This window comes from Typopeltis vanoorti, chromosome 8, assembly GCF_054136105.1.
Source record: "Typopeltis vanoorti isolate ZY-2024b chromosome 8, IOZ_Tvanoo_1.0, whole genome shotgun sequence".
Classification (NCBI taxonomy): Eukaryota; Metazoa; Arthropoda; class Arachnida; order Uropygi; family Thelyphonidae; genus Typopeltis; species Typopeltis vanoorti.
The window spans coordinates 129,549,728-129,576,447 of NC_143556.1; the positions used below are offsets into that span (position 1 = coordinate 129,549,728).

At 37.3% G+C, this 26,720-nt stretch overlaps 1 protein-coding gene across 7 annotated transcripts in view; it reads right to left on the reverse strand.

The window, feature by feature from the left end:
* LOC150104349 (acetyl-CoA acetyltransferase, mitochondrial-like) overlaps positions 1-26,720 on the reverse strand; it is a 504,637-nt gene that overhangs the window by 303,231 nt on the left and 174,686 nt on the right. For all 7 annotated transcript variants that reach the window (XM_090396312.1, XM_090396309.1, XM_090396310.1 and 4 more), the window contains one exon: positions 12,290-12,385. In XM_090396312.1, the coding sequence (XP_090252438.1) occupies positions 12,290-12,385 (96 nt within the window). The remainder of the gene's footprint in view (positions 1-12,289; positions 12,386-26,720) is intronic.

Genomic DNA, 26,720 nt, shown 5'->3' on the forward strand with positions numbered 1-26,720 from the left:
TCTTCAACTAACAAGCAGTGTGACTTAACTCTGCAGTGGGCCATGGATGTCTTGGGACTTGAAGTATAAGGAGATAAATTTCACTGTCCAGTATAAGCCAGACCATCCCATCCCATTTACTGGAGGCTTGAAAGTGAACAATTTGAAAATTTTCCACATTTGGTATCTAGAACAGGGTCTCCAGACTACATAAAAATTGTGAACTGTTTAAATCATGTTGAATGAATTCGGAATGAGTTTTAACAGAGGCGTGAGTGAATTACTAATGCCAAGAAATAAAAAAATTTATAAAAAAATAAATAATAAAATTCTTAGCCATCTATGATACTAATGTACGATAGAATTACAATCTTCTGTAGATGGAAGTCACATAAATACAACAACAAATAACGATGAAATTACAATGGGGGCTCTAATAACTTTCTAAGGTTATTAGTCCTATTGAAAAATTAGTTTCGATTTAAATTTGCATATGTTGATAAAGATTTGTGTATGCAAATGCAAGATCTGTCAAATGAAACAAAACAGTAGAGTGTACTCTCATTACCAAAACTGTGGATTGGATTTGCAAGTCATGGAAATCCATTTCCTATCCTACTGTCATCATCAAATTAAAGACATGTACCTTCTTGGGGTGTACAGGATATTATGATAGTACTACATGAAAAGTTTACATCATTACTAACTTCTTATCAACAATTTTCCTCCAAATCAATCTATTATCTGTCAAGACTTCAAGATTATCAGATCTTAAATTTCTGTCTTCTAAGGCAGTGTTTACTGTATCAATCCACCTATATCTTGATAATCATATTCCTCTGGATCTTTTTCCTGCCAATCTGGCAGAGAACACTTATTTTGCTAATCTTTCCTCTCCCATTTTGTTTAAGTGACCATACCACCTTAGATTAGCTCCGCTAACACATTCCTGGATGCTAACAATGTCATGTTCTTTCCTGATATCCTCGTTTTTAATATGATATTGCCACTGATGCTACCTATTCACACCCTTATGTTTCTCAGGACTCTCATATCTGTGGTCTCTAGTCTTTTATTTCTAACCCAGCTCTCAGATCCATAAGTTAAAATTGGTTCGAACACTGTCTTGTATACAGCTAATTTAGTGTTTTGATTAATTTCTCTTTTATTCCATATAAATTTATTCAGTTGACTTCCTACCATATCAACTTTGTTGATTCTGTTGTCTATTTCCATATTTAATTTAACATCTTCACTAAAAATTTTGCCTAAGTAGCTGAAATGTTTTACTTTTTCTATAGGTTCTCCTTCACAATGCAGTTGATATTTCGAATGTTTCTGTCTATTTTCACTATCTTTGTCTTGTTATTGCTGATCTTCATACCAAATTTATTACAACAGTTATTCAATTTAGGAAATCATGCAGACTTGTAGTGGATTTATTTAACATTATAACATCATCTACATAAAGTAAAAAGCTGAGATTAATAACTCCAATTTTCAAGTTTAATAAGACTTTTCTTCAAAATGTGATCCACATATATACATATGTATATATATATAATGAATAACAGAGGAGATAATGTACATCCTTGTCTGACACCAGATTCAACACCAAACCATTCTTTCTTTTAAGGTTACATGGTGATCAACATTCATATTTATGATAGGGACACAAAACATGTGTTAGAATGATTATTTTACTTATTATTAATAAAATAACTGAAATTTCGACAACTTTATATAGGTCATCATCAGAAAAATACATGTGTATATGAAAACAAGCTACATGCTCTTGCACTCCACAAAGGTAAATTGAATCTACGCTGTTAGTTGATCTTTTACTTAGACTGACATCTAGTGGTAAAAAAAAAAATAAAAAAAAAAAAAAGTCTGCTAAAGTCTTCCCATACTAAGCTTTTCTTCAGGACTTGTATAGTTCAGGTTGCTATACTAAGAATTTCTTCTGGACTTGTACTATCCAGAAGAAAATATGTAGATTCAATTTACCTTTGTAGAGTGCAAGAGCATGTAGCTTGTTTTCATATATACATGTATTTTTTTTTTTTGATGATGACCTCAATACAGAGGTTGAAACGTCAATTTTTATTTTATTAATAATAGGTAAAAAACATCAAACCAACTTCCTGTACTTCCTTCAATTCTGACTGCTGACTTACAATTCAAATTAAGACTAATATTGTTTGATATAATGCCACACTGACACTATATAACGATAGCCTTTTGAATAGCTTTTCTCTTGACACCTTGTCATATGCCTTTTGCAGGTCCACAATACTTAAATACAGATCTTTGTAATATTCCCACAATTTCTCAACTATTTGTCGTAGAGTGAAAATCTGATCCTGACAGCCTCTGTTTGGCCTGAATCCAGCTTGTTCTTCACAAAGCTTCCCTTCCACATCCTTCTCAACCATTTCTCAAGTATACTTGCATAAATCTTACCAGGAAACACTCAGCAAAGAAATACCTCTGTAATTCTCAATTTCAGTTTTATTCCGTTTTTGTATATGGTACTATGAGAGTTTTACTCCAATCATCAGGAATTCATCCCTCTGTCCAGGCCTTCTGAACTATGCAGCGCAACCAATGCAAGACTTTTATACCTCCATACTTCAGCATTTCTGGTTGAATATCATCTACTCCAGCTGCCTTTCCACATATCAGGCTTTTCATGACTTTTTTTACTTCAAGTATGAACATGTATTCCTAATTGTGTGACTGGTCAGCGTTTTTTACCATGCTACTTCCACCACTTGATTCATTTAGCAATTTTCTAAGTAATAACTCCTTACATCGTGGATATCTTTTTTCTCCAGTTTTCATATCCCCTTTGTCATCTGTAATTCCTTTTACATCACTCTTTCCTCCGTTTCTGAACTTTTTCAACAGCCTCCAGAATATTTTGTCACCTTCTTGATATTTATTTTCTATGTTCTTACCAAAGTCTTCCCATAACTTTTGTTTACCTATCCATACACAGTGTTTAGCATTCTTACATTTGTCTCTGTATACTCTAAGAGCACAAGCTGACTTATTCGCCAGGAACTTTAGATATGCTTTCTTCTTTTCCTTCACTGCTTCTTTAACTTCCTGTGTCCACCATGGAGTTCTGGTTTTTCTATCCTTGCAGACAACCTCACCACATGCCTCTCTGTCTCTGAATGAATCAATGTTTTCTTCAGGGCTTACCACTGATTCTTCATGGTTTCGTTCCTGTTTTCAAACTCTTTCATCTTTTCTTGAATAATGTTTGTATATTTCAGTCCACAGTTCACATCCGAGAGCTGCTCGACTTTTATTCACTTTAAAACTTTCTTACATGCTCTTCTTTTCGATATGAAATTCAATTTTATTCAGCTCAAGACTAAATGTGATCACTTCCAATTTTAAATCATCTGTACACTCTACTGTCTTGCACCAGTGAGAAAACATCACTATGAACAATAACATAGTAAATGAAACTTTTCTCATTCCTTGCCTCTTCTCTCCATGTGAATTTGTGCAAGTTTTTATTCTGGAACATTGTGTTAGTAATAACCAATCCATGTCCTGAGCACAAGTCCAACAAGTAATTACCATTATTATTGGGTTTGCTCTTTTCTCCAAATTTTCACAAAATATTTTGTATGTCTGGCACTCATTTCCTACTCTGCTATCTAGATCCCCAACAAGGACCAACTTTTCATTTTTCATTGTATCAGCTGCTTTCTCTAAAGCCTCAAAACATTCCTCTACTTTTAACTTAGTAGAACCTTCTGTGGGACCATAGGCACAAATAAGTCACACCTAGCCTTGTATTTAGTGTTGAACGCTATAGCTACTACTTTTCCCTGATTGTTATTGCCTGAATATAACATTTTATAGTTATTGATTAAAAAGATTTCACCAGTTTTTGTCTTTTTTGTTTCAATCACCCCTATTATGTCGATCTGGTACTTATCCAATTATTCTGCTAGTTCCATTTCTTTGCCATTCAGGCTTCTTATGTTGATAGTAGCGATCTTGAACTCTGGTGATGTTGAGTTAGGATATGTTTCAAGATTTGTTCCAATAGCTGACTTTTTGCTATTTCTCCTGATTCCCTGGCAAAAACAATGGGGATCTTTGTTTAATCAGGTGATGCCCCAGCCAGCCTGAAATTCTGTTATGTTGTACGATCATTTTACATTGTTGTTTAAGCCAATAAGAATACATTTGGTTGTCTAAATCCCAAGCTGCCAGCCCATCCTCATTTGTTCAGTATCCCGGTAGATACTTAACAGGATGCACCACGAGAAGGTGAGGGGACATTAGGTTAGAAGCCCTGTCATCTTTAAAAAAAAAAGTTCTCTCAAGATGACAGTAATTCACCAGATTATTAGTTTACTTCCTCAGTTTCTTGACTGGTGGATTTCTGGCATCATATTAGTAGGTGGCATCACTTAGTAGAAACTTCTCCCTTCATTTGGGAGAAGTTTTTTTTTTTAATTTTTACTGGGGGGGGGGGGGGGGGACAAAATGTCCCAAGACCTAAGACACGATGGTATCATGTGTAGGCAAAGAGTTAGGAAGAAGGAACTTCTTGATGTGTTTTTTTTTTTGATGACCTAAGGAATGTAACCATTGCAGAAAACAATATGGGGAAGTTCATGTTAGAGGTTTAATGGAATATTAACAGCACTGAGAAAGGATTAAAACTAATTTTAATACTTCCAATATTTCGTCTCCGTCACAGATACATCTTCGGGGATTACAAAAACTTTTTGTAACAACACAGCAAAGAGGTGAGCTAATATCTACAGTGTATTTGGAGAGAGAGAACTGGTTAAGAAAAGGTTCAAGGTGTTGGGAGTATAATAAGAATTATCAGGAATTGTGGTGGACTGGTTAACAATTTGAATTAAATCATTACTGACAGCATAAAATTTGGCTTCTTTACTGGCTTAATCTGTAAATTTGGATTGGATTCTTGTTGGGACAAAACCAACAGGTGTGAAAGTATTTCATTTTTATTTAAGTCAGTCTGATTTACTATATTCATTCAAAACTTTAAAGAAAATGAACTATTGACTATGCTCACTTCAGTAAGTTGTCATAAGTAGTCAAAGAAGGCACTAGGAATTTTATCACCCCATGCAGTAGCATATTTTACCCCCTCCGCTATTTTGCCATCCTCATTGTTACTAATATCAACATTACTGGGATCACAATTAGAAGTACTTGCCATGAGCTCAGAATTTTTGGTTTTGGTTTCGCTTATTTTCTCTTGTACTACATTAGCTGTTTTAATTTTTAGATATTTATGCAAAGCCCAGCTTTATTTCTGAACATTGAGTTCGTTTTCTGAATTTCGTTTGCGATATTCTGCACCTGCCTGATAGTTTTTTTTTTCTCAGACATATTGGAATGGTAAAATTATTTTAAAAGTCAATCCTAATAACTGTATCAAAAAAAAGTATTATTAACAATCACTACACAGCTGTATTTATGTATTTTGATTCTATTTCTTTAATTAGTTTACTAGTAACCAATTATCTCATAATTGGTCTCATTGATTAAATGAGATTAAACCTCAACTCAAGGTCAACTCATGGCCAAACAATGGAATCGGAAATAAATGCAAGATAGGTGTTCTGCTATTGGCTTCTGAAATTAACCCTGACAGTGTGATATTAAACGCAACATAATACAGCACTATATTGATTTTTAAATGATATGCAGTACAACGAAGTTTTATTGTATAAAAATGTAACTAATGGCATCCTGAAGTCTGGTTTCAAGAGAAGGAATAAATAAGATTTTTATTATTCATTTTGCATATAGTTTAGGCCAATATTCTTCTTCACTTCACTGGGCATCTACAGATGCCATTGGTCACTCCGATGCTCAGTGATGTGCCAGTGATCTGCAACACCCTCCCATAATTTCATTTTGGGAGGGTGTTGCATGGGCATTGTTACTATCATTGTTTTCTTGTTGTTTATACTCTAACTGGACTTAAGTCTTTTGATATCATTAGTAGTAGTAATCCCACCCTCCTCTCCTATCTCTTCGCTCCAGTTACCATATCTGATTCTGATAGCCAGGTTTCACTAATGTCAACAATCTTAGGTCGCATCATATTCAATAAAGCAACAAACTCAATCCCTTTATTTCTGATGCTCCTAGTATTTGTGTAGAAACATAAATTACCACCTAGCCTATTCTTATAATTAGATCTGCAATCTCTTTGGGCTTGTTGTAGAACTTTTTCTTTTCCCTTTCCATGCTCAAAAGGTCCGAACCTAAAGCACACTTTTCACACTTACTCACCAGATACAGTCATGTTCAAGGCCATTCATATTTGTATTGTGTTTGCATACGTTTCCATTCCTCCCTTGATGATCTAGTTTCCCTGACTCTCTGCATTAGATGTCATACTATTAAGTAATTTTTCCAGGATCTACCGAGGCCAAATGAATTCAAGTGAAAGAGTTAATATGTAATATAATAAGACCTAACCAAGTGAAAAAACTTTCTTTAATCTAGAGTATTTTAATAATAAGGCATGATGCATTTTGACTACTTATATATAGTAAATATATGACTTCTGCATTATTCAACCTCGGAATCTCTTATGGATCTGGTTTCCACTGACCGCTCCCTTAATGCACTGCATTATACATCTGAAAGGATGTGTGCATTGCATTATGGGATAATAAGGCAACTGATGTGAAGTCATTGGCCTCTATATACAAGTAGTCAACCCATGAAGATACTTCACAAAAATATTGTTCGCTTGCATTTGGATAAAGGATTAAACCAAGAAAATAATTTCTTCGCATCTTTAATTTATAGTATAACTAAGTTAAAAAAAAAAAAATTGATATAATTAAGCAGGAGTTGCAAAAGCAAATGTTTGTGGAGAGTACATAAGCAAAACATGTGCAGTACAAGGCTCGGACAAAAAAGGTAACCAGAATGGTGAGGAAGGCAAAAGCAGATTATGAGAAGAAATTAGCAAGAAGGCCAAAGGAAATCCTTCAGAGTTCTTCTGCTAGTTGGCAACTAAAAGAAAAAAATTACACTGATGAATAACTTTAGCAAGTACTGACAGTAGTGAGGTGACAGAAGCAAACAAAACAGTTGAATTACCAAGTAATCGCTTTGCAAGGGTCTATATTCAATTGCTGTTTAGAGAGCTTTCAGGATGATAATATGGGCAAAAGAGTGTATGTCAGTTTAATGTGAAAAAGTTCAAAATTTTGCATTTTGGGATAAAAAGATTATAAGTATGTACTACAATATTGATGGAACTGCAGAAAATTGGTTCAATTGCTTGATTATTGAAAAATCACACTAAAACCAGAGGTAAGGAATCTATCATTCTTCTTTACACATCTAGATTACTGTGCTCAGTTCTGGTCACCTAGGGTTCTTCTGGCTGAGAATATGATGTAGACATTCCACAGGTGAGTGACCAAGATGGTGAGTGGTCTGTGGAATACTCCTTATGATGAGAGATGAAGGTTTGTGAAATACAAAAGTTGGATGACAGACAAACATGAGGGGAAAGGGGAGGGTGCAAGAAACTTTTCAGCTGCTAAAAGGGTTTTAAAAGATTAATGTGGAGGAAATATTTCAGCACCTCAATAAGAGTACAGAACATATGATCATCCATGGAAATTGAGTAAGAGTGCAGTTAGCAGGGATGTGAAAACCAGATTTTTCACTTAGAGAGTGGTGAACAAGTGGAAGTCTGTTGCCAGTGTCTACTGTGAGTACTCTGTCAATGAGTACTCACAGTAGACATTGCTTATCTATTGAGTGCGGTATCCATGCAGTATCTATTATTCAATAGACACTGCATGGATAGCATGGATCTCCCATGATGAGTCTTCAGAACATCATGAAGGTGCCCATGCAATCATAATATACATATCCAAGAAACAATGTGTGCATCAAGGCATATTAGGACAAATGAATGTAAAATTATCTGCCTTGATATACAAGAAGCTTCACTGTCAACTTTACTTCATGTGCAAGCTTGTTTGTGTGTGTTTTGGTAAAGGATAATGGAGAGGGGGCTTGTGAGAAGAGGACAATTTCAAGCAGTAACAAAAGGGAAAATTTATAAGTGGAATACAAAAAATATGGTATACCATGAAAAAAAATAGTACTGAACTTCAACACCCCATTCAGTACATTGCACCCCCCCCCCCTCAACCACATGAGACATACTGTTCGACTGCATGCACATTAATAGAAGGGCATGTGTAGAGTCTAAGCCATTATATTTAGCTGCAGTAATGGTGTTATGTTGGAAGAAAAGATGTTTATTGTTAAAAATTATTTTTGTTCATATGGAGTTAGTAGAGCAAGTGGTCCAAGCCTACTACATGTTTGTGAGCAGTATGTTCAGGGGTTCTGTAAGCATGCTTCAAGCAATAGTGTCATCATTGCCTTAATCAAGAGGTTCCAACATATCAGGAGTGCTCTGCCACAATGCAAAGGGTATTTGGAGAGACCACGAACTATTAACACAAACGAGAATCACGAGCATGTGCCGAAGCAAGGCTCCAAAAATGCAGTCATCACCAAACAGCAGTAAAATTTGGGATATAGAAGTGGTCACTACAGAGAATCCTTAAGGAACTGGTAACCTTTTTGTATGTCATTCAGGTGATCAGTATTTAACAGCAACAGATTATTACTCTGCAATTCAAGAATACTGTGCGTGCATGCTGGCCAATGTCTACGAAGATCCATCCTTTTATCAAAATGTCTTGTTCTCGGATGAAGCACATTTCCATGTAAGTGGTCATGTAAAGACAAACCTACAGGTTTCTTGGTTTCTCGAGACCTGAATTTGTCCAAAAGAAATCTCTTCACAGCAAGGTGACCACATGGTGTGCAGTTTCTGGCCACAGCATAATTGAATCCTATTTCATTGAAGAGGGTTGTGTAACCCTAACCTTGAATAGCAAACGCAACGTCAAGAATGTGTTGGTTCTGTTCACCCAGGATTTGCATAGGACATGTCGTGCAAAACGCATCCCATTTCATGCACAGGTATTCCAACAGGATGGAGCAACCTGCCATTCATCATGTTGTTTTAGAGCCTATTTATCAGAACAATTCCTTGGGAAGATCATTTCAAGGTTCACAGAATTCCCATGCCCTTCACATTTTCCTGATTTCACATCATCTGATACCTTCATTTGGGGTATTTTGAAGGAATGGGTATTCCACCATGACCTGCCTTCAAACCTTGATGAACTAAGGGATAAAATTACATATGTTCAGCAGATGTCCCAACCCTTGTTCTTCAAGATGACAGATAGCCTTCGATTGCACTATGAAACCTGTCTTGAAAGACAAGGCGCCCATTTCGAGCACATAATTTATTGTCATTAATGCTGTATTCGACCAAGGTTTCACCAATAGAAATAAACATATATATTAAACATAAAAGTGGCTTTTGTACCTTTACAAAATATCAAGATTCCTACATCCACGAAAACCTCCACATCACCTCATGAAAAAACCTAGCATCTATAAGATTCATTACTCTTGCACAAATGCTCTGGCATTTGTTATGTAGGCCAAACAGCAAGGTCGGGAGAGATCCGCATGTCTGAACATGTAAAAGATGTTGCAAAAAAAGAATACAGCATAAATCAGGCCTGGCATTCTACACAACCACTACCCATCAAGTACGCTGGCAACAAACAAAAATGTCATATATTGATAATAACTTAAGTATAAAGAGCTAATAAGCTTCATTTCGGCAATGAAAACATTACTAAAATTAAGGGGATATTAAATCCCACATAGTTTTAAAACCGAATAAGAAACTCAAAGATAGGAATCAGAGAGTTTCTTGCCGAATATAGTAAACTATAAAGTATCGGCGAACACTAGCGTTAGCCAATGCAAGTGATCCTAGTACATAGTACAATCTCGGGCAACTCGTTGCAAGGGTGAGTAAAGTTCAGATCGCTATTCTTAGGTATTTTCCATAATGTAAAAACACATTTCCTAGGAAATGTATGCTGTTATTACATTATGGAGGGAGGTCACTACCCAGACCGGTTTCAGCCTTTTTTGAGGCTTCATCAGTGAGTAGCTAGACCTAATACCGAAGTGTATAGCGAAAAGAACTTATATACTCTGCGAACGAGTTTTCCAGGTAGGTGCAACCATTAAGTTACTTAAGTATAAAGAGCTAATAAGCTTCATTTCGGCAATGAAAACATTACTAAAATTAAGGGGATATTAAATCCCACATAGTTTTAAAACCGAATAAGAAACTCAAAGATAGGAATCAGAGAGTTTCTTGTCGAATATAGTAAACTATAAAGTATCGGCGAACACTAGCGTTAGCCAATGCAAGTGATCCTAGTACATAGTACAATCTCGGGCAACTCGTTGCAACTAAAATTAAGGGGATATTAAATCCCACAACTATGTGGGATTTAATATCCCGTTAATTTTAGTAATGTTTTCATTGCCGAAATGAAGCTTATTAGCTCTTTATACTTAAGTATCTTAATGGTTGCACCTACCTGGAAAACTCGTTCGCAGAGTATATAAGTTCTTTTCGCTATACACTTCGGTATTAGGTCTAGCTACTCACTGATGAAGCCTCAAAAAAGGCTGAAACCGGTCTGGGTAGTGACCTCCCTCCATAATGTAATAACAGCATACATTTCCTAGGAAATATGTTTTTACATTATGGAAAATACCTAAGAATAGCGATCTGAACTTTACTCACCTTTGCAACGAGTTGCCCGAGATTATACTATGTACTAGGATCAATTGCATTGGCTAACGCTAGTGTTCGCCGATACTTTATAGTTTACTATATTCGACAAGAAACTCTCTGATTCCTATCTTTGAGTTTCTTATTCGGTTTTAAAACTATGTGGGATTTAATATCCCCTTAATTTTAGTAATGTTTTCATTGCCGAAATGAAGCTTATTAGCTCTTTATACTTAAGTAACTTAATGGTTGCACCTACCTGGAAAACTCGTTCGCAGAGTATATAAGTTCTTTTCGCTATACACTTCGGTATTAGGTCTAGCTACTCACTGATGAAGCCTCAAAAAAGGCTGAAACCGGTCTGGGTAGTGACCTCCCTCCATAATGTAATAACAGCATACATTTCCTAGGAAATGTGTTTTTACATTATGGAAAATACCTAAGAATAGCGATCTGAACTTTACTCACCCTTGCAACGAGTTGCCCGAGATTGTACTATGTACTAGGATCACTTGCATTGGCTAACGCTAGTGTTCGCCGATACTTTATAGTTTACTATATTCGGCAAGAAACTCTCTGATTCCTATCTTTGAGTTTCTTATTCGGTTTTAAAACTATGTGGGATTTAATATCCCCTTAATTTTAGTAATTGATAATAACTGTTTCACAAGAAAATTTAAATAAGCCTTACAGATGCTAGGCTCCTATACACAAAATCAAGACTTAATTTTACATTAAGTATGGTCTGCTTTCATCAAAAATTTAACTGCCATGGACCTAGGATATAGCATATGTGATACCACAGAATGTGATAGCAACAACTAGTAATGTTCCAACATGCATACAGTAATGAATTTATCATTTGTATTCTGGTTTATCAATTATTCAACAGTTGTGCAGTTATAAAAAACATCTAATATGTGTAATTAATTGTAAATAGGCTTTTGTTGTGAAACCTTTATGTACCACTACCCCAATGATGTAAATCTTATGGTTTTAATCGTTTATTTTTAATAAACTCCTTGTATTACAATGATATTACATGGTATTATAAATATTATATGATTGTATTATGTTGTATGTAAAAATTGCATGATATTACAAATATTTGTAATATCATATTGTAATTTGGAATATTACAAATATTTGGAATAATTTCTTTGCATGAATTTATTATAAATATGTAATAATTTCTTGTGAAGTATAATTTATCTTCTAACCAAGTGATAAATCATGCTAGAACTGTCTTATCCAGAGTATTTTAATAATATGGTGATACACCATTTTGCTACTTATACATGGAAAATAAGACTTCTGCACTGATTTAGTTTACAATATCTTCCATTGTTCTGAAGTCTGCCTATTCATTCATCTGTGCAAGGTCTAGAATTCCGCAAAGCATGCCACCCAAAACTTCTGTCTGTGAGCTCTCTGTAAATCACCAAAAGTAGATCGATAGTTCATGTCATCTACTTTATATTTTTTGTTATCAGAATAAGGATGGCCTTTTGTCCATGCTCCTACTTAATATAATTTAACATAATTTAATATAAATCAACTAACCAGCTCCCAGGGCAGCTTGTCTTGCTGGGGCTTGTCCAACACCTGCTTGGATTACATTCCCCATAAATACTTCTTGAATCAGCTCCTTGGAAATGGCTGTATAAAATCAAGCAATAACAAATCATATCATTTTAAATTTCAATAAACACGCATAAATATACACAGTAGTACAGGTATCTCTCAATTAACACGGTTAATTAATCCCTCGATGTTACCGCGTATATCAAAATCGCGTTAATCAAATCTAATAATCAATGGTAAAAATTACAATTCGTCCATGATCGATTATTGTATTAATAATTCGTTTTATATGGTACTCTTTTAGGAAAGATAAAAAATGAATGCAAAGTAAATGTTTAATAAATACTTGTACCTACATTATTTACTGCAATTTTTTTTTTATCAAAAGAAGTTATCAAGAGTCGTTCGAACAGTTTTTGTTTTTTCCTATTGGCATGAATTCTACGATAACAATAAAATGACTTTCCAAACCTCGGTACACAAGCAATAAAACATAAAGAAAAAACACTGCAAATATAATACATGATGGTACAAATTAAGTGGATTTTGAATCCAACATTATTTCATAGCCAAATATAGAAACTAAAAGGTTCGGCAGATGCAAGCATAAGCAACCTTATGGGCAACTCGTAGTAAAGAGGGAGTAAGTTCAGATCACTTTTCCTCAGTATTTTCCATAATGTAAAGCACATCTCCTAGAGGACATGTATGATAAATAAGCCTTTGGCTCTCTATTTCAGTAATACATAATGGTATATTATTTTCAGTTACAATCTAGAAATTATTGAACAAAGAATATAAAAAAAAAAAAATTAAACCATACTTGACATCGGAGGTTGCAGTATCTCTCAGATACAATTTACTGTCAAATATCACAAACCTTTACATAACATTCGTTAAACCAAAATGACAGCAAAAAAACGTGCGGAATATCACTCGTAACAAGAATGCACAGCTACTCATGACCTCCAAGCAATATACTGAATTGAGTAAGAATATTTATATTAAACATTTTGCACGTATCTGTCAGATCAGCTGCGAGCTCCGCAGAGTTAAAGGTGCGTTAATCAAAATTCTTGCCACGTATATCAAGGGATTGCCGCAATTAATTTCGCCGCATTAATCAAATCCTGTGTTAAGCAAGGGATACCTGTATTTTAAATAATCTTTAAAATATATTAATTTGAGCAACAGGAAGCAAGGAAAGGAACAAAGAGCAACAGCATTTAACTAAATATGCAAATAACACACTTGAGAAAAGAAAGAAATTTGAAGCAGTGACAAAAGGGAAAATTCATAAGTGAAAAAAAAAAAAATACTAATGCCTATGACCCCACAGAATTTATTAATACAGTATAGCACACACCAGTGCTTTGAATTATATTAAAGTAAAGTAACATAAAATAAAAGTCTTAGTAACATCAGATCTTCATGGAGACTAAAGATTCATCACAGTCTTTTAATTATTACAGCAAAGTAGGAAATGGATCTCTCAGATCTACAGAAATGATTTGGGAAATTTTGGAGAAAAGAATTAAAAACGATGGGAAGTAACAGGACACCATTTATTATTATTATTATTATTTCGGGCAACTCCAAAGAGTCGACAGACTCATCGAGGGAGGCTCTAACATTATGTGAAGAACAACTATTCAACATTCACACAATATCTATCATACCTCGCCTTGAACTCATTCAGAGTCACAGCACCCACAACAGACTCTGGCAGCTTATTCCACTCATTTACCACTCTCCAAGTAAAAAACCTAGCTCTAACAACCCTGCTAACCACAATCTTGCCCAGCATCCATGTATGGTCCCTAGTCCTCCGACCACTAGTCCTATTCTCAAAAATATCATCTGGATTAATCTTATAGAAACCATTCAGTAATTTGAATGTCTCAATCATATCACCCCTTTTCTACCTATCAGCCAATTTTTGCAACCCACAAATCTTCAATCTGTTCTCATAAGGTTTATTCCACAGACCTGCTATCATCTTGGTCACTCGTCTCTGGATCCTCTCTACCTACTCCCAATCAAGAAGAAACCCTGGCATTCAAATCTGCACACAGTAGTCAAGATGGGGTCTTATCAGGGCTCAATATAGAGGAACAATAACTTGTTTGTCTCTGCTTGTTAAAGTATTTTTCAGCAACCAAGTGATTTGATGCGCTGATTTAGCCACTTTTGCAATGTGCCCCCTAAACTTCAACTCCCTATCCACCAACACTCCCAAATCCCTGGACTCATCAATCTCCTGGAGTACGGTTCCACCAATGTGATATACTGCTGCTAATCTTTTCACTCCAAAATGCATAACCTTACACTTTGCAACATTAAATTGACATCCATTTTCCTTAGCCCAGTCCTCCAAACTATCCAAATCATCCTGCAAAATTTTGACATCCTGTGCACTCACAATTGCTCTACCCAACTTTGCATCATCAGCAAACAAGTGAACACTTCCTCTCAGATCCTTTCCTATATCGTTAATGAACAAATTGAAAAGTAGTGGTACAAGAACAGAACCCTGCAGCACACCACTAGTCACAAGCAGTCTTTTGAACTCCACTCCTGAATAAACCACTCTCTGGTATCTCTCCATCAACCACCCTCCTATCCATCTCATCAACCCTATATTCATCCCCCATCTGCTTCAGTTTACTGATTAGAGTTCCATGTGGTATCCTGTCAAAGGCCTTGGCAAGGTCCAGTAGAATCACTGTAAACCCATCACCCTTATCCAGTTCAGCCGTCACTGTGTTATAAAACGTGAGCAAGTTACCAAGGCATGATCTACCCTTCACAAAACCGTGTTGTCCCCCATACAGTATCCCATTTTCATCTATCCAATCCTGTATTCTTCTCTTGACTAATTTCTCCAAGACCTTGACAACGATTCCTGATATGCTAATCGGTCGGTAATTTACAACAGCAGTCTCGGAACCTCCTTTATGCAGTGGAACTGTTTTCCCCTCTTTCCACCCCCTTGGGACTAACCCAGACCAGAGACTCAGATTAAACAAAATGGTCAAGTTTACTGACAATTCTTTAGCCGCTTCACGTACGACATGAGCTGGTATACCATTCAATCCCACAGATGTATTGACATTGAGGTTTTGCAATAGACTACTCACCTCCACCTCATTCACCACAATTCCCGTATAATCTACTGGTTCATTCATTTCTGCAACGTCACCACCTGGATGATATACTCTTGCAAAGTGCTCGCTCGGTAATTCAACTATATCAACTGATTCGGTTACCTCCCTACCATCGGCATTGTTTAAAATCATTCTGCCATATGCATTTTTTCTTTTACTTGCAACATATCGAAAAAACTGTTTAGGATTCTCTTTAGCCTGAATGGCCAATGTTCTTTCATAATCCTTTTTTGCTTTTCTTACCACACTCGTTACCCTTCTGGCCTGCGCTTTATACTGTTCATGTGCCTGCCGGTCACCTTTCTCCTTAAATTCCCTCCACAGTTGTTTCTTTTTTTTGGAGCTCAAGCTCATCATCATCATCATCAAATTCCTGCCATGTACCCTCAAGGGGTGTACAGGATATGACAGTACTACATGAAAAAATTACATCATTACTAACTTCCTATCTACAATTTTCCTCCAAATCAGTCTGTTACTTGTCAAGACTCCAACATTATCAGATCTTATATTTCTATCGTCTAAGGCACTTTGTACCGTATCAATCCACCTATATCTTGGTCTTCCTCTGGGTCGTTTTCCTGCCAACCTGGCAGAGAACACTTGTTTTGCTAATCTTTCCTCTCCCATTCTATTTAAGTGACCATACCATCTGAGATTAGCTCTGCTAACGCATTCCTGGATGCTGACAATGTCAAGTTCTTTCTTAATATCCTCATTTTTAATATGATATTGCCATTGATGCCATGTATTCACGCCTCTAATCTTTCTCAGGACTCTCATATCTGCGGTCTCTAGTCTTTGGTCAAGTGTTTTACTTCTGACCCAGCTCTCAGATCCATAAGTTAAAATTGGTTTGAACACAGTCTTGTATACAGCTAATTTAGTGTTCCGACTAATTTCTTTCTTATTCCATATGAATTTATTCAATTGACTTCCCACGATACCAGCTTTGCTGATTCTGTTGTCTATTTCTATATTTAGTTTACCATCTTCAGTAAAAATTGTGCCTAAGTAGCTGAAATGTTTTACTTGTTCCACAGGTTCTCCATTCACAACACAGTTGACATTTTCAATGATTCTGCCTATTTTCATTGTCTTTGTCTTTTTATTGCTGACCTTCATACCATATCTATTACAACAGCTATTCAATTTAGTCAGAGAATCTTGCAGACTTGTAGCGGATTTATTTAGAAGTATAACATCATCCGCATAAAGCAAAGAACTGACATTAACATCTCCAATTTTGATATCAGGTTTAATACCACATTCCTTCATAATGTGATCCATATAGATAATGAATAACAGAGGGGATAATGTACATCCTTGTCTCACACCAGATTTAACATTAAACCATCTTCCTGTACTTCCTTCAATTCTAACTGCTGACTCACAACTCAAATAAAGACTAAGTATTGCTTGATATAATGCCCCATTGACACCATATAACTGCAGCGTATTGAATAGCTTCTCTCTTGGCACCTTGTCATATGCCTTTTCCAAATCGACAAAACTTAAATACAGATCTTTGTTATATTCCCATGCTTTCTCGACTATTTGTCGTAAAGTGAAGATCTGATCCTGACAGCCTCTATTTGGCCTGAATCCAGCTTGTTCTTCCACAATTCTTCTCAACCGTTTCTCAAGTATACTTGCATAGATCTTGCCAGGAACACTCAGTATGGAAATACCTCTGTAATTCTCACATTCAGTTTTATTTCCCTTTTTATATATGGGTACTATGAGAGCTCTACTCCAATCATCGGGAATTCGTCCCTCTGTCCAGGCTTTCTGAACTATGCAGTGCAGCCACTGTAAGACTCTTATACCACCATACTTCAGCATTTCTGGTTGAATATCATCTACTCCTGCTGCCTTTCCACATTTCAAGCCTTTGATGGCTTTTTCTACTTCAAGTATGGATATGTATTCCTGACTGCATGCCTGGTCAGTGTTTTTTATCACTGTGCTGTCATCACTGCTTGTTTCATTTAGCAGTTTTTCAAAGTAATTACTCCATACTTCAAGGATATCTTTTTCTCCTGTTTTCATTTCACCTTTATCATCTCTAATTCCTTTTACAGCACTCTTTCCACCATTCCTAAGCTTCTTCAACAACCTCCAGAATATTTTGCCACCTTCTTGATATTTATTTTCTATATTCTTGCCAAAGTCCTCCCATGACTAAATAGTGATCACTTCCAATTTCAAATCCTCTGTACACTCTGGTGTCCTGCACCAGGGAGAAAACATCACTATCAACAATAACATAGTCAATGAGACTTTTCTTATTCCTAGCCTCTTCTCTCCATGTGAATTTGTGCACATTTTTATGTTGGAACATGGTGTTAGTAATAACCAGTCCATGTCCTGAGCAGAAATCCAACAGATATTTGCCGTTATTATTAGCTTTGCTCTTTTCTCCAAATTTTCCCATATTTTCACATACAAAATATTTTTGTATGTCTCACAATCATTTCCTACTCTACTATTTAGATCCCCAACAAGGACCAACTTTTCCTTTTTCATTGTGTCAGTTGCTTTTTCTAAAGCCTCAAAAAATTCCTCCACTTCTACCTTAGTAGAACCTTCTGTGGGACCATAGGCACAAATAAGTCTCATTGTCCAGTTCCCCATTCTCATATTTGCCCACATTACTCTACTTGAGACTGACTGCCATTCAAGAAGATTAGCCTCGTATTTTGTGTTGAATACTATGGCTACTCCTTCTTTTCCTTGATTGTTATTGCCTGAATATAACATTTTGTATTTATTGCTCAGAAAGATCTCACCAGTTTTGGTCTTTTTTGTTTCAGTCACCCCTATTATGTCGATCTGGTACTTATCTAATTCCTCAGCTAGCTCCATTTCTTTGCCATTCAGGCTTCTTACGTTGATAGTACCGATCTTTAACTCTGGTGATGTTGAGTTGAGGTTTGTTTTCAGATTTGTTCCAGTAGCTGACTTTTCGCTGTTCGCCCTGGTTCCCTGGCGAAAACAACGGGGGCCTTGTTTAACCAGGCGACGCCCCAGCCGGCATGAAATTTTGTCATGTTGTACCATCATTTTTTATTTTGGTTTAACCAATAAGAATACAATTTGGTCAGCTAAATCCCAAATTGCCAGCCCATCCTCGTTCGTTCAGTATCAAAGTAGATACCCAACAGGGTGCACCACGAGAAGGTGAGGATTGGACATTAGGTCAGAAGCCCTGGTCGGTTCTCCGCATTCCTTTAAAGGCTATGTGAAGGTCTCCTCTCAGTTATGCAGCTTTGACCCTTAAGCACCCCGCAGCTCAAGCTTAATGGTGGTATTCATCCATTTAACCCCTACTTGTTTTACTATTCGGACCCTAGGTATACAATCAGCCATAACCTCCTGTAAATGCTCCTTGACCACTTCCCATGCTCTATCGACATCCAGCCCTTGCAGTTTTACATGCCATGGCACTGAACCAAGCAATCTCGTAAGCTTGACATACTTACCAACTTGATAATTCCACATGTACCCGGTCTTAATTGTAACTTCCACACCTTTAGTCACCTCCCAAGTCAAGACCATATGATCACTCTCACCAATTGGTGGCAACGTGGTCATATTCGTTACAGCCAAATTCTCAGATGCAATTACTAGGTCAAGCACTCTCTGACCCCTAGTATTTTCCATTACATGCTGTCGCAGATAGTTATCCCTTAATAACTGCATAAAATCCAATTCCTTCCTCCCATGTGTCCTCTACTCCTTCCAATCAATGTTACCATAGTTGAAATCTCCCATAATAATTACCCTCCTTCCACTCATTTCTTCTATTTGCTTATGCATACTATCTCCACCATCTATTCCATCACCTGGTCTATAGAGGCACCCAACTGTATATTTAGTTCTGCTAGTTTCAATCTCACACCAAATAGCCTCAAATGGGCCCTATTCTCTATCCTGCAGTTCCATTTCTATTCTTCTTGGCTGTAGCTCATCAGCTATCATCAATAACACTCCCCACATTTTATTCTCCCTGTCACTCCTGAACACACCATACCCCTCACATTCAATCCCACCAGCTGTGTCATCTTCTGTCAGCCATGTTTCACTAATGCCAATAATCTGTGGTCTGGAAGTGCCAACCAAGGCCAAAAATTCTTCCTTCTTGTTCCTAATGCTTCTGGCATTTGTATACATGAATTGCAGAAGCCGATTTTTCCCATCCCTATTTTGATGCCTTATACTAACTATCCCATTCTGATTCATGGTCCTTCCTACTCGCTTGGGTTATTATTACACACATTCACACACTCGACTGTCTCCCTAAAATCTGCACATTCACTTCCACTACATTCGACAATGCCTTTTCGAGTCTCCGTACACCAAATCCATTCAAATGTAACCTTTCGCCCATCGAACTCATTCCACACATCCACAAATTCCACACCGCTCATCAAACATAATTCACGCATAAAGTCATTAGCAATTATGGCCCTCCTATACTCTTCACTGTCATACCGTGGCAACAGACTCACCATCCTAACTCTCTCACCCTTCTCTTTTGCCACCTCAAGCAATTCCTTCACATTCTCACTCATAGCCTTTTTGTTTCCTGTCAAATCATTTGTACCTGCTACCACTATCAATTCCTTCACCTGCTGTTTTTGCATTCTAATTGACTCGCTTACATTCTTAACATTCGCACCAGATTGGAACGATTTTTGTTAAACTCTCAACTAACACACCTCTTACTAAGAAATCTCCATACAACACATGCTCTTTCATTTTGTTTATACTCACTATCATACCCTTATTTTTTCTATCATACTTTTGCCGATTATTAGTCAGTATGCTTCTTAAAGATTTTTGCCAATGCTCCAGCTGCCAATTTGCCCTACGTATTGTTCCACATAATAGAGTGATCTCACTCACTGCATCAGTGTCATCATTTTTATTCTCCGATGATTCATTCAATCGTTCTGTATGCTTACCTTCATTCTCACTTTCAACGCAACTCTCACAGCTATCAGGTACTACCTCGCAAATATCACCATTCATACCTCGCAAATATCACCATTCATACCTCGCAAATATCACTGTTATCTACATTCTCACTTTTAACAATGATATCACTCACACGACCTGAAACACTCTTTAAATCCTCACATTCTTTACACTTTTTGCACACATTCACTCCACCATCGTTGTTTAACCAGACATCAACCACTCTCCTCAATGCATACATTTTGCAAATGGTACACTGAATCAAGTCCTTTTTTTAAGATTTTTAGACAAATATGGCAACCTGGAGGCCATCTTTGTATTCCTCTTTATGGGCACCATGTGCACAGATAATTGTATCTATCAATTTACTATTAAAATACTCAAAAAACACACAGAAATCAACCAGACACGCTAAAATACTAAAAGTAAACAATACTATGTAAATACTATGCAAATTCATTAATTTTTACTCAAAATATCACTTATCTGGTCAGGAGCTATCCGCAGACACTACATTTAGGAATCACTAATAAATGCTAACACGTTCCAACACAGAGAAGTGCCTTAATACACGTGAAAACAATACATAAGTACACATATGTACTAAAAACATACATACGAGGGGGATGGGGGGAGGGAGTCTGAAAAGTTCTGATAAACACCTAGAGCCAAAATGATATTCAAGACAACTGATATAACTACAAGGAGAACATACGAGGATATATGAATATAAGAACAAATTACCTTCATACCTCTGCTACTAGTATGTTCTTTCTTGTGGTTATATCAGCTGCCTTTAATATCATTTTGTTCTATTCTTGTAGCAAGTCTTATACATTAGTCATACATAACTGGTAATTAACTTAAGGAATTTACAACACAAAAAACTGATATTAATTAAAGGAAACTTTAATGAATACCGGCAATATTTCAGCAACGTCACGTTGCCATCTTCAGGAACATACAAATATGGTATGTGCACGCAAGATTACCTTAATCTATCACCATCCTCTACATCCGGGGCAATTCTGAGAAAATAACCAATATCCTCAAAAAATATAACCTAACTTCTTGTTATAAACCATATAAAAATTTGGCATCCCTTATCTGCTCCATCAAAGACCAACCACTTCCCTTAGACCTACCTGGTGTATACCAGATCCCTTGCAGCTGTAAATTGTCCTACTTTGGCCAAACAGGCAGGACAGTGAATATCAGGATTTCAGAACACAAAGACTACATCCGGTTTCACCAGTACTGTCACTCTGGGCTTGCAGACCATGCCATAGATACCGCCATAGAATTCGTTGGAAGAAAACTAAAATAATACACCGCAGCAAGTTCAAGTACAAAAGATTATTCATGGAATCATCAGCAGCTCTAAAAAACGTTCCAAACCTCAACAAATTTGGGTGCATGAGACTGCCCCAAATTTGGGAGACTTACATCATGAGAACTTCAGCCCAACGACCAAGACAACCCAATTAGCCCGAACTTCAGCCTAACTAGGGAGCACCATTAGGACTTTAGGAACAATATTAGTTTCTTGCCTTCTTCCTCATTTGTTTTTGTTAGTGCCTGCATGCACATACCATATTTGATGTTCCCGAAGATGACAACGTGACGTTGTCAAAATATTGAAGGTATTCATTAACGTTTCCTTTAATTAATATCCGTTTTATGCGTTGTAAATTCCTTAAGTTAATTACCAGTTATGTATGACCAACGTATAACCCTTGCTACAAGAATTACTATCATCCACAGAGATTCCATCACACGGAAGGGCCCGCCAATATGGCAAAATGAGGTTGAAGATATCGAGACAACTAAATCGTCTAACCTTCCTAAAACGCTGCCGGGATAACAAGGTAATCCCAAATTGTGTTAAATTTAAGCACCGTTTTATTTCACAGAAAGCTCTCCGTATTTATAACCGCACTAGCTTCGCCTACTACGAGAACAAATTACCATGATGCGTGTTCTCCTTGCCAGCGAAAACAAAACCTTACGGGTGCTAGAAGAAGAGATTTCAGATACGCTCGGCCATGACCTTTGGATGATTCTTTACAACGTCTCATGCGCTTTAGCAACAAAAGAATTCGAAAAAATACATAGTCGGCACATGAAAAAATATGATAACTTGATAAAGAATTCTACTTCCATACAACAACAACCACTCAACATGGCAGTCAACCTCTCTTCCGTAGTTTCGAAGCCTGAAGCACTCACCACACTTTCACGTAGCCACAATTTCGCCATAGCATCTAAAAGAATACCTGCCGAGGAAATAATGATCCAAATAGAATGTGGGATTCGCAACCTTCCTAACCATATCGCCAACAATATTAGACTAGATGTAGCCTGTGTTCTCACCAAAGCAAGACCTCTAAAAACCAACTTATCCAAAGACGAATATGCAGCTCTACTAGAAATGAAGAAAAACAAAAAAAATAGTAATCACCAAAGCAGATAAGGGAAACGGCACAGTGGTTCTCAACCAAAAGGACTATACAGGTAAGCTCAATGCTTTATTATTATACTGTACTACCTACCTCCCTAATGAATATAATCCCACCAGCTCTCAGATTAGAACTCACCACAGATCCTTAAAAAGGTCACTTCTTGGCCTGTGGAAGTTACTAACAAACTAAAACCTCTTAACTCTAGCCCCCCCCCCGATTATATGGACTCCCAAAAATACATAAACAAAATGTGCCATTACGTCGCATAGTGGATGGCATTGATTCTCCCACATATAAATTAGCCAAACATTTAGCCAAAGCGCACACACACTATACTGGCAACACACCATCCACATAAAAAACTCAGCCCACTTCAAAGCCAGTATAGAAAACATCTCACTCCAACACACTGACATAATGGTCAGTTTTGACGTCTCCTCCCTATTCACAAATGTCCCACTCAAGGAAACCCAATAACTCATCCCAGCCAAATTTCCTCCCGATATCTCAGCCCTATTTCAGTTCACAATGAACTCGGGCTATTTTGTTTGGCAAGAAAAATTCTACAAACAGACAGAGGAGACATCCATGGGTTCACCACTTTCCTCACCCTTGGCCAACTTCTTTATGGAGACCTTTGAAGAGAAAGCCTTAATCTCTACCCCACAAAAACCCACTATTTGGATTCAGTAAGTGGATGATATGTTTGCTATTTGGCCACATGGCTCAGATACACTCCTCTCCTTCCTAATGGAAAAAGAGGAAAACAACAAGAGGAAAAGCCGGCAAAGGTTGGTCGATTGGTAGAGCCTCTGCTACTAATGGCTCAGTTAAGTAAGTTTGAGCGCGGTTAGTAGTCGGAAGGGGACAATCGTTCGATGCTGTTGGCACACTCTCCCTCGATGAGTCTTTGGACTCCCTGGAGGTGTCAAATAATAATAATAATAATAATAATAACATCCTCCCCTTCCTAGACACTCTTAATCACTTGCCAGCCTGACAGATCTTTGGTTTTCTCTCTTTATAGAAAATCCACACATACATTCACCAGCAATATCCCCCCCCTCCTGACAATAATATGTGGTTATTAAAACGCTATATAACAGGGCAAAATTAATCTGCTCAGATGGTGATGCCCTAACCACTGAACTAAACCATATCTTGAACACTTTCTTAGCCAATGGCTACAGCCCCCAAAAAATACTAAAACCAGTAAACCACAACCCCCCCACCCTCACAATAAATATTACACTAAATAAAACACTAAAAAGAAAATGAGTTCTTGAGTTTTTGAGGGATAACTATCTCAGACAGTATGTAACAGAGGGCATGCGAGGATTGAGGGGCTTGGATTTGGTCATCGAGGATTGAGGGGCTTGGATTTTTCACACTAAAAAGAAAATGAGTTCTTGAGTTTTTGAGAGATAACTATCTCAGACAATATGTAACAGAGGGCATGCGAGGATTGAGGGGCTTGGATTTGGTCATCTCATCAGAGGATGTAATTATAAATGAGGTGTCAAATCATCCACCAACTGGTGAGAGTGACCATGAGGTGATTACCTGGGTGGTTGCCAGCAGTGTGAGGACCTCTGTGAGAAACGGGCATATGTGGAATTACAAGTGGGGTGATTATAAAGAGCTCAGGAGACAGCTTGTCGGTGTGACATGGAATGAGGAGTTAGCTGGAAAAGAGATCAATGCAGCTTGGGGGATTTTCAAAAACTATCTAGTAGATGCAATGTCTAAATATATTCCAGGGTGAGAAGATTAAATAAAGTAGGTGTGAGAAGGATTAATATAGAGATTAAGCATGCGATACAGAGGAAGAGGGCACTGTGGAGGCAGCATAAGCGAAGTGGAAATAAACAATTCCATGAAGTCTACAAAGACCAAGCAAGGAGGGTGATTTGGTTGGTGAGGGTAGCTAAAGAGAGGTATGAACAGCAGTTGGCTAATGAAGCCAAAAAGAATCCTGAGGAGGTCTTTCGATATGTAGCCAGCAAAAGAAAGAATGATTATGGAAGGATGACATTGATTGGAGAAAATGGTATAAAGACAGCTGTTGCAGAATGCATGGTGGAGATACTTAATGAGCAGTTCATACAGGTCTTTCAATCTTGTGAATGTGACTTCATGGAGAGATTGAGAGCAGTTAATGATGTGGAGGAGACTGACCGTAAGTTAGCAAGAGGTGTATGGGGAGTTGAGTAAACTAGATGTTAATAAGGCTGTGGGACTTGATAATATATCGCCACATATTCTGAAGGAATGTGCCAGGGAGTTGACACCTGTCTTAACATATTTTTTTAATACGAGTCTTGCACTCAGTCAAGTCCCTAAGGAGTGGAAGGAGGGCAAGATTGTGCCACTTCATAAAGGAGGTGGTCAAACTCAAGCATTAAACTATAGGCCTATCTGTGTGTCAGGTGTTGTGGTTAAGTTGTTGGAGAAGCTTGTGAGAACTAGGATCCAGAGTTGGGTGACAACAATGGTATCATCTTTAATGGACAGCAAGGATTTGCTAAAGGGAGGTCATGTTTTAGTAATCTACTTACTTATTACAATAAAGTGACTGCTTCCTTGGACAGAGGAGAAGGATACACAGTGATATACTTGGATTTTGCGAAGGCTTTTGATAAAGTACCTCATGATAAATTTATAGTAAAACTGGAGCAGATGAGGTTGGATATTAGATTGGTGCATTGGATTGGAGATTGACTGTCTGATAGGTATCAACAAATTGTGTATGGGGGAGCGATGTCGAGGAAAAGGAAAGTCACTAGTGAAGTGTCTCAGGGATCTGTTTTAGGGGCCATTACTGTTTAGCTTGTATATTAATGATATAGGTGAAGATTTGGATGGAGATATTCAGTTGTTTGCAGATGATGCAAAGTTGGGATGAACCATGAAGAGTAGTGAGGATGTTGTGACCTTGCAGGAAGACTTTAATAAATTGAGTGATTGGGCATGGAAATGGGGATGTGAGATCAATGTTGCAAAATGTAAGGTTTTAAAATTTGGAAAACAAAGATGGGATGCAGAATTTATGCTTGGTAAGGATACATTGTTGGAGGTGGAAGAAATAAGAGATCTGAAGGCGATAGTGAATAAGGATCTGAAATTTAGGGGACACATAGCCAAAATTGTGAAGACAACACAAAGGCTTCTGGGAATGATGCAGAGGACACTGACGTGTAGAAGTAGGGAGATTCTCGTTGTGTTGTATAAGGCTTTGATTAGGCCACACATGGACTATTGTGCCCAGATTTGGTCACCGGGTTTTCAGAAGATTGAAGAGATGTTGGAAAGGGTCCAAAGGCAATGACTAAGGTAGTTTCTGACCTCTAAAATGTCGAGTATGAGGAAAGATTGAGGAGATGTAATCTGCAGGGTCTGGTGAAGAGGAGAAAGAGGGGAGATATGATAGAGACCTACAAGTTGGTAAGGGGTTGTTATAAGATCAATGGTGGAGAAGTTCTACAGAGAATAGTGGGAGATCAGGGGAGAACCAGAAGTCATCCCTGGAAACTGTGTAAAGAGGGTGTGAGTAGGGGAGTGAGAGACAGGTTTTTTTTGTGCAGAGTTGTGAATGATTGGAATGCCTTACCTGAGAGTGTGGTGTCTGCAAGGAGTTTGAGTGTGTTTAAGGCCCGGTATGATGAGATGTGTGTGTGATAAAAGGACCTCCCAGATGAGTGTTTGACTCCATGAGGTTTTGGGTAATAATAATAATAAATCTATCACCATCCCCTACATCCAGGACACCTCTGAGAAAATAACCAATATCCTCAAAAA